The sequence below is a fragment of the Colletotrichum truncatum genome (assembly GCF_014235925.2).
Source record: "Colletotrichum truncatum strain CMES1059 chromosome Unknown Contig_0014, whole genome shotgun sequence".
In the NCBI taxonomy this organism is placed as follows: Eukaryota; Fungi; Ascomycota; class Sordariomycetes; order Glomerellales; family Glomerellaceae; genus Colletotrichum; species Colletotrichum truncatum.
This window is the reverse complement of record NW_027222411.1, coordinates 333,974-343,620: the sequence shown is the minus strand read 5'-3', so window position 1 is coordinate 343,620 and position 9,647 is coordinate 333,974. Positions and strand designations below refer to the sequence as shown.

General features: G+C 45.4%; 2 protein-coding genes across 2 annotated transcripts; one reads left to right on the top strand and one right to left on the bottom strand.

Moving 5' to 3' along the window:
* Positions 1 to 5,933: 5,933 nt before the first annotated feature.
* CTRU02_215264 (uncharacterized protein) lies at positions 5,934 to 6,428 on the bottom strand (the record flags this gene model as incomplete). The annotated part of the gene is made up of 1 exon (XM_036730541.1): positions 5,934 to 6,428. The coding sequence occupies one exon, from the start codon at positions 6,426 to 6,428 to the stop codon at positions 5,934 to 5,936; it is 495 nt and encodes a 164-aa protein (XP_036577784.1).
* A 633-nt stretch (positions 6,429 to 7,061) lies between these two features.
* On the top strand, positions 7,062 to 7,475 carry CTRU02_215263 (transposase; the record flags this gene model as incomplete). The annotated part of the gene is made up of 1 exon (XM_036730540.1): positions 7,062 to 7,475. The coding sequence occupies one exon, from the start codon at positions 7,062 to 7,064 to the stop codon at positions 7,473 to 7,475; it is 414 nt and encodes a 137-aa protein (XP_036577783.1).
* Positions 7,476 to 9,647: the final 2,172 nt, after the last annotated feature.

The following is a 9,647-nucleotide window of genomic DNA, read 5'->3' as shown; positions in this document are numbered from 1 at the left end:
AGAAACTCCCTAGTACTGAGAATAATACGTCTTCATTTATAAGGCTTTTGAGATATGTACTACTCTCCCTTAGTATATGTTAGTTATGTAGCTAGTCTTCAAACCTATCTTGTACAGCTTCTGCTAAAATAGTTATAAGACCACTAATTTAGAGACAATCTTATATGGAAGCACTAAAACCAAGCCTTGCCTGGCTATTTCGCGTGAGTCTGATGTAAGTCTAGTACAAAGTAGTATTTCATCAATTTCTTTAGAGCTAAATTTAATTTAAAAGCAATTTACCTTTCTCATATTCTTTTAATCTCGGTCTAACCTATTGAGTTTAATCGAAGCATATATAAGAGATAGTCTAGAACTGCTTAACTTGTAAGTAGTTCAGTACCTTGAGGAGTACAATACCATGAGAATGACGCCATAAAGTATTTTAAATGAAGATATTAATTGTTGAGCTATATGTACGCTTAGGTCACTTTAGTGTAGGAAGCTCAGCCGAAATAACACTTTCGCCAGCTGTAGTAGTAGTTTTACTGTTAGGAGCATATAGTAGTAGTAGTGCAGAAGTCAGCACCCTTGCTACATATTTATGCTAGACTAGTGAACTCAGTCTAGAACTTCGGATGCCCTACTCTCCTGCTGCCGGGCCCATTGTTTGAAGCGTTTTGAGATTGCTCGGGGGGTTCCGGTCTTCCCTTCCCACTCCCACTTTTTCCCCCGGAATTCTTCTTCCGACGTGTCTCAAGATGGCCGACATTATTCTCCATGGGATCCTCGGGAAGAGTTTCTATCACAAAGGATAGGTCTTTGCCTTCATAAGTAGTGGGTACTAATGCGTTTGTTAAATATGTAAAGTAAATGAGTAACGTTTGGTTTCATACCGGAACATACCTCAAACGACATTCCTAGCTAGAAAGCCAAGGACAAGTAAGGCGGCAGTAGAGAACTTCATGTTGAAGGTAATGACTTCAGCTGGAAAAATGTGTGGAAAAGATGTAATTGGTAGGATAAAGCGTAAATCTTGTAGATAGAAATAGTTGTGAGGAATGGAGAGATATCTGACCGAGGAGGGTCTTTCGATCTTTATATCGATTGAGGCATTGCTTATTAAGCCGTTGTTACTAAAACTGATCATTATTATACCTGCTACTAAGGATGGCTGTTTATGACTCAAGATAACAGCCCTGAAGACTCATCCTGTAACAAGACATGCTCAGACTCATGAACGTCTTTTGAGATTGTTAGCTCAAATAAGGCTTAGTCTCAAATAGATAAGGATGAACTTTAAACAGGCGGCTCCCACGAGGCTCAGTCACATTAGAGAAAAAAGCCAATCCTATTACAAAACTATCAGTAAAGCTGTTTCATCCTTCAAAGTTAGTAACAACCTCATGGTAGTTGGCAATCGCAGTTTGACGGTTGATAGGCAAATTCATGTGGGTATCGAAGGCGTTCAACCCCTTTCTTACATTTAAAATCACACCTCTAATCATTACGTTCTCTATGCATTAGTCAGTGGCTGGCCGGACTGCTTAAAAGTACAAAACTACGACTGGATACCCGGGAAATGCTGTTTCACCTCTGGTACCTCATGAATATGCGGGCGGCAACGGACAGTACCAAAAGTTATGTTTGTGTGTTCACGGGATAAAGCAACACAAAAGCAACATCAGAGTGATTTTCGCGATTGGTTGAATCACAGTAACAGTGGTGGTTTTAAAGCGAAGGCGTTCAATATGGTCTCCTAATCGAAATCTTTCTAACGATGCCTACAATTTTACCAAGCCTACACGGTGAGTGTCGGACCAGGTAGCCTGCCGGAAAGCCATTCAAGTACTATAACAATTTGAACTGTTTTTAAAGAATAGAGTGCCAATATCTCCAAATGAAGGCATACTCTACTTTGGTGGCATTTAAAGACAGGGAGACTTCAATAAGTGACTGGCATTAGTCTGTCGCTCAATTGTGTAGGAGCAGTCGCTTTGCGATGACTAACATTTTAGGAGAGAGGCGGGGCTCTTGACTCGCAGGGGACAGGCTTAACCGATAGATGAGACTATGAGAGAGGTGAAGCTGAGCAGATGGAATAGCATTTACAGCTTTTTGGTTCAGCTTCAGCTCGGTTAAAGTGAAATGAGCCGGTGGGCTGGGCCGGTGGGCAGAGATATGACTCGGATCGTTGAACATCTGGTCGCGACATTCACATCCCTTTTGTCTTTGATAGACTCTGCCGCCAACTAGAAGTAGGGCTCCGATGAAAGTAAATGAAAACAACCAGGCTTCAATCAGACGCTGCCAATCAAAGCTTAGCCAGAGAGTACAACAGATATGGTGCGAATATCTTCATGCCTGGCATTAGGCACTTTTGTACGACATGAATGCTTATCCCTAGATCCTCAACTGCTGCACTCTAATACGTATCAGACAAATCCCAACGCTCTCGCCACGTTAAAGTAGCTCTTTCGGATAGTACAGATTTTCTGACGACATGGGTCTTCATAAACGGCTTGTTCACTTGTGTAAGCGATCTATTGAAGCAAAGAGGTGTGTTTAGTCGTTTATAGACTTGCGATGAGCGGCAAAGGCAGATAGATATATTAAACTGCAATCGAAGTAGCCGTAATGCCTCGGAAACATCTGTAGATTTTACCGGTATAAAACGCAGTGAGGGTATTCTTCTTTCATTTCTCTAGCTAAGTGCTCAGTTTGGCTGCTCTGCTGATTCGTTTGTATCTATGAATATTTTCATCGAAGCAGAACAGTCCAGAACCTAAATTTTTAACTTTTTCTTCCTAGGTACGTGGAAACCCCTGCAGGTCCTTAACAAACTCCAAGTCAGTCTCCAACCATGCGAGCTACTTCTATTTTCGGCGTAATTAGCACGTTGCCATGTCTATACGGACCTACATATGCTTGCTGCACCGAGGTTGGAAGTGGCAAAGGAAACCATCTGTTGAAATGCAAGGTATGCACTATTCCGAATAACATCGGCTCGAGGATCGTTGTAGGTCCCAATGCTCTTTCGATCAGCAGGACACCCCTCGACAAAATCTCCGGGGTTGGGCTTACTACGATTTTGAAAACACAGCCACCTACCAAGTAAAATTTGCGGTTCAGTACTGGCACATTGGATGGAACTCGGTGAGTATTTTCGACAGTTGTTTTGGAGCAGCACTGACAGTCATCTTCCAAACAGAATGCTTGGGCGAGCTTCAGATTGGCGCAGGGAGAGAAGTGCAACATTAAGTTCTGTTCGACGCTGCAAAATGTCAAGCTTACATGTTAATATGGCCGAGATTTGGAAGTGCTTTTAACGGATTCTTGGCTTTTCGACCATCCAGCCTCAAAATAACTTGTCTAGCGGGTCGGGAGGAACCATGCACAAAGTCACCAAGCGTTCGAAATTGAGCACTTGCTAGGACAGAACAACATCAAACTGCGCAACCGGCGACGGACGCAAGCAGTTACAGAGGTATAGAGCGTAATTTTCGAGGTGCTCGATCTGCTTTGTAACGATTACATTGTTTGGGCTATCTGACTCTTGAACGAGCCGGTTGAGCCGGTTGGAACATCGTGGCATATTTGATCGAATATGAATTTGCGTCTGACATGTTTGACAGTTTCATCCCGTGTGCCTTCTGAAAATGATTTGTCTTATGTGGTCGTCTATACCAAATCGGGCTATCCAGCCTATAAGACACATCGTGAAAGTTAAGCTTTCCGAGAGTCTTAAGTCGCCAAGGAGCGGCCCCTGAAACGCTTTTGTTTGTTGAGACAAAGAATACAGTTGTCGCGTGCGCATCCATCTGGGTTAAAACAATAGCTCAAAGTGCTAAAGTAACACTAACAGAGCCTTTAATTAGTTCCATCTACTTCAAAGTGCGCCTCATCTTCAGAGCTATGTCGATCACCAAATACTTATACCCTACCGACGTGCCGAAATGAAGAACTAAGCCTGCTTAGAGCCAAGTTTCACCTCCCAAAATTGATGTCAAATAGTCTCGTGACGTAGTGTTTTGGCATAGTCACCAAGGGATCCATTCCTGTTCATAGTTGCGAGCGAGCTTCCGACTCCATCCATTCTTCGCAGCTGCTCATCTGCCTAAGAAACATCCCTTATCAGCCTCAACCCTCTGATACAAGTTATCTGCAAGCTTCTGTATCTCCTCGCTCATCTGCATTCCGCACACATACACTTCGTCTTTGGTTTACATAGTCAGGGTGTAAAACAAGAAAGCGAGAAAATTATTTAAAGCTTGCTCAGTGGAGGAAACTCAGGATGACGTCGTGACCCGCAACCGCCACGTAAGCAGGAGTGAAGTTGTATACTACCGCCCTAAAGACAGCTTGTAGCTAAGGAAGGTCACATCACTTCTGCTCACTGTACTAAGTGTAAGTCCACAACCTGCGCCGCCCTCCGGCGCGTCGTTACAGGTAAATTCTTTCTAACTGGTTAGACATTCCAGTTTGAAAGGATTTGTGCTTGGTGGTGATAGTTTAGCCATAAGCTGTCGGCAATATTGGGTTGAGGGACATCGACAACGACTAATAGCTTTAAGCGGTAGCAGCACTTCAGCAAATGGAGACCAGATACCAACAATGGAAAAGATGATAGAAATATGACTTGGTATCTAGTGGTCCTTTCTTCTAAGCTTTCAAGCGCTTATCTTGTGGCGGCAAGCTGGACTCTTTAGTCGATAACCCATCTTGCTCGGAAATTCTTGGATTGACGAGGCATAAATTTGAAGAGGATGAGGAAAGAAAGAGGACAGGCTTAACTATCTAAGTTGAAAACTTATTGCCATTCATGATGCGGCCGCAGTATGGCCTCTTGCAGCAACATTATCAGTGGAGTCTACGGACTGTATGGATGATGACAGATGCAGGGCGTCCTTACTGACACTGTCATGAAAGTCACTGCATGGCCTACCGTGTGCACCTTGAGGCGGCATGTTGGCTATGACTGCAAGTTTGGCTGATGAAGGTGCCCTAATTTGTGTCCTGTCGCGCATGGTTTCTCTATACGCAAGGCTGCTGGTAGGGAATAACACAATTGTGGCAATCGACGCGATTTTATTGATTCCCTTGAAGCAGCCTGGCGTCTAGAACGGAATCAATTGCATGTCAAATGAGTCAATCGGTCAGGTGTTAATTCAATTCAATACGACGCGAAAATTATTTCAACAGCTTAGCACGTCTGAAAATAAATTTAAGACTGCTTTCTTGGAAGAAACTTTGATGTCAAGCCGCGGCGGAGGCATGCAGGAGGCCGTCGGCCGGGATGAGGCAGGAAAGCACCGTAAGAAGGTCTTGGCTTCGGTCTCTGAACATATGCGGCATTAAGACTTTGTAAACGAGATAATTATGCCAGCAGACTATGCACAACGACGTGGCAGTTGATTTGGTCGCGGCGACGAACCAACTGCATAAATGTTGCATTCACCGGCTGCAAGCCCACTGCAGGCAAATCACGCAAGTCGGCAGGGGTGAATTCAGCTTGTAAGCGAATGATTCGTCCACTTAAACACCGCCTGTAAAGTCTGACAATACGTTTGCGCAAAGAAAGCCAACAGGCCGCTGCGCTTCGGCGTTGTAACTACAACCGGGTTGTCCGCGCCCTACGGGCGCTTAGAAAGATGCGGCCTGTTTAGACTGGCCCCAAACATCCAACAAATGTGCATCAATAACAAATAAAAATAAGAACGAACGCCAGTTCCTCCAACAGGAACGGCTGGTTGTTGGCCAACAACGATGCAGGCAAATCTGTCCGTTCTTCAGACTCCCTCGCCTGTCTACAGCAGTCTGCACTACCTACTTCACCATCATTCAGTTGATTTGGTGACAGCAAATTGAAAATTCCGAAAACATACATTTCTCACAATACTACAGTATCCCATCTGATTTTGTAAAGTATCCTATTTTATCCACACAGATTAACATTAGAACCCAAAACCATTCCGCTTCTGACAGTAGCCCCGCTTGCAACCCTCACAGAAATCTTCCTGATGTGGGGGACCCTTGTTCACAGCGTAGGGCGGCTTCTCCATCTCTACACCCGCCCACCTCTTAAGCCGGTAGGCGACCCGTTGAACGTAAGATTGCTTGTCAAGAGTAAAGCTGCCGAGCTCATCGCAGTGCATGCAGCGTTGGTTGAACACAACGGCGTCGTACCCGTTTCCGGAGAATCCCCTGATCACGATCGACACTTTTTTGCTCGTCCATGTTGTGTTGGAACAGCTATTGTTGTTGCATCTGAATCTGCCCATCACGTTGGTTGAGTATTCGTTATTGGGGTTTTTCTTTCTACCATTCTTGTTGAACCACGTCGAGGGCAGATCATCGGACACAGCTTTTGACACCTCCTCATGGAGAAGTGGATATTTGAATGAGGACCTTGGCGCTCTTTTGGGCTTGGTGGATTTCGGCTTAGCCATCGTGACTGTGTATGAATTGCGAATGATCGTAATGAAGTGGATGTATGGGGGAAGGATGATATGCAACAACGTCTGTTGGCGAAGGCGGAGCAGATCGTTATAATTAATTACATTGAGTTCTTGTGATGCCAAGGTAGAACGAGCGGGGTAGCTAACTCTGTCAGCTACCCAACGTTTGAGTAACCGCTATCGGCCCAACCGACTCCCTCAGATGAGGGCTAAAGGAAAGAAGATGTGACCATTGAGTGGTTGGCTTTGCGGTATGCATTTCGGGAAGTTTACCGGTGAACAGGCATCTAAAGATTGTGCCTGAAAAATGGCCTGATCTATGACATCGCACGCTTAATACATCTTTACACGTCAAGTTGTCAAGCGTGCGATCTGTACAATATCGTCGATCAGACCATTTTCCTGTGGCAACCTTGACAAGTCGCGCATAAGAATGTACATGCAGAGCACTCTTTCAACGCGGGTCAACTAGTAACGTCGCACACCCACTTCTCGCACACCCCCACATTTCGCACACCCATAAATCGCTCATGTAGAATTTTACCCTCTTCAACATTCTTTAATATCTTCACCACTTTTACAGCGATTATTATAATTCTTTGAATAGTTACTCTTATACGCTTAATGGGCCAGTATACGGAAACAGAAGTCAATCAAGCTCTCAATGCAGTTGCAAGTGGGCAGAGTGTCCGAAAGGCAGCTCATGATGCTGGAATTCCACCATCAACCCTCCAGTCTCGATTAAAGGGTTCACAGGCAAGAAATGTAGCTTTCTCTAGCTTCCAGAAGCTATCTCCAGCACAGGAAAGTCACTTAGCTGAATGGGTGCGTATCCAGGCGGCGTTAGGGCTGCCGCCAACACATCAACAACTCAAGGAATTTGCCCAGCGAATCCTAGACATCAGAGGCACTACCCAGCCACTTGGGAGAAACTGGATTCAGTTCTTTATTAAGAGAAATCCATCAATCAAGTGTTACGGCCAGTGTTACGACCCGTTAGATACACCTAACAGGACCCACTCGGTTGGGCGGTTATGACAGGACTTTGTATGCAGGGCCACGGGAACAAAAGGTAACCTCTCGGAACGGAAGAACTATAGAACGGAACAAGTCACGTGATGAATCATTCTAGGTCAGAATGATCCAAGAAGAGTTGGGGGCCAACGGATCATGTTCGATCAATATGATCTCCAACGACTACAGACAATACGTGTAGATAGACTCCTATATAGACCAGGACTTGAGTACCTGCTCAAGCCCTCTAGATAGTTCTTCAGCAATCAACTTGTGATTCATCCTCGAATGACTTTCAGCTTACCTCTCAGTATTGTGAATACTAAGAACCTCGTTACCATAGTGTAAGACTGATCACCTTACCCTAACCCTACGATCTACCAGAACGACCTCTACGAACCAGTGTTAGTCTCTTACTGCACCTTCTGTTAGCAGAACCCTACTGTCAGATAGCTGGCCGTAATACTTTGATTGCTCCTGTTTAGTAAGTTGCCCTTTGAGACTAACGAACAGTATAAGACAAGATGTCTTCGCACGGAACTACCGAAAACCCTACTCCTGGAACCTCGTCCACGTCCGAGAGACGTATTCCCTAGAATCTGGCCCAAGAGATTCAAGACCAGGAAATGAAGGAGGAATCCGATAGCGATGACGACAATGAAGAACTTAAGCGGCAACTTGAGCGGAACAACAACGAGCTCAGGGAAATGAAAAACCTGTTTAACCAGAACGTCAAAGCCCTCAAGGAGCTACAGGAACAAGCCCGCCGCACCAAAGAACTAGAGAAGGAAGTCACAACCCTTCGAGCTGCCGCGAACGTCATATCAGCTCCTGTCGAAGGAAGAGAACGCCTTAAGCTCAACACCCCTACCACCTTCGACGGAACCCCTGGACAGCTCAAAGGATACTTGGTACAGATACGGACCTACCAAGCCTTCCACATCAACACGTTCCAGAACGATACCGAACGTGTCGTCCACGCCGCCACCTTCTTGAGAGGGAAGGCCCTCGCTTGGTTCGAACCCCTCCAACAAGAATGGCTGGACACCCCTATCGAGAGATACAGTCAAGAAGTGAAGGACATCTTTTTCAGCTTCAGTAGATATGTTAAAGCCCTTCAATCTCTCTTCTTAGACCCCGATGAGAAAAGACAAGCAGAAAGAGAACTGGCGAGCCTACGACAAAACAAATCAGCTACAATGTACGCCGCAGAATTTCGACGACTTGCAGCTAGACTCGACATGACCGACGAAAGCAAAGTCTTCGCTTTCTACCAGGGTCTTAAGGACGACGTCAAGGACGAAATAGCCAAAGTGGACACGCTACCTAGCTTCCTTGATTATGTCGAATACGCTATTAAGATTGACAACCGACTGTTTGAACGACGCAAGGAAAAAGGAGAAAAACGTCAAACAGCCAACTCAGGAAAGAAATACCAATGGCAACCCCAACACAAGTTCAACAAAAACCAGAACAACAGGAATAACAATCAGCAAAGCACCGTACATAGACAACACAGCAGACCTATGGACCTGAGCGTCGCGCAAAAAGACAAACCCAGACGCAGAGAATTCAAATGCTATAACTGCGACAAGCCAGGACACATGGCCAGACACTGCACACAGCCTAAGAAACTTACGGCAACCCCTAAGCAAGCCAACGCTATAACCAAAATCCCTAGCTACGAAGAAAAGGGATGGACAGCCTGCTATGACAATGATTGCACTACGCACAGGCATGCAAAAGAGAATAGTGGATGGTACCTTCAAAACCCAGCAGGACGATCGGGATACGACACCACCAACATACCCAAGGCCATTGCTGTAATAGACCGATATACCGGTGGACCGGATTATACTAAGTAGCGACAGGAGCTACTCGACGACTAGGAACAAGCGAAGAAGGCCGCGGAACTCAACAACGCCTTCCAAGATGGTAGCATTGTATACTAACCGGGACTCTTATGGGACATCCCACGCCTCGCCAACTATCGATAGACGAATGAAGTAAACACCCCGGAAAGTCTCTCAGAAGAAGAAGCCAGGAAACTCGAAGAAGAAAACGAGACAGCCATCAAACGGATATAAGACGCCATCAACTACACGATGCAAATTCGAAACAACAGCGAAGTTAGAGACACCCTCCAACACATGCGGAAAACCCGAGACCGCCGCATCGCACTACGCGGAAACACCC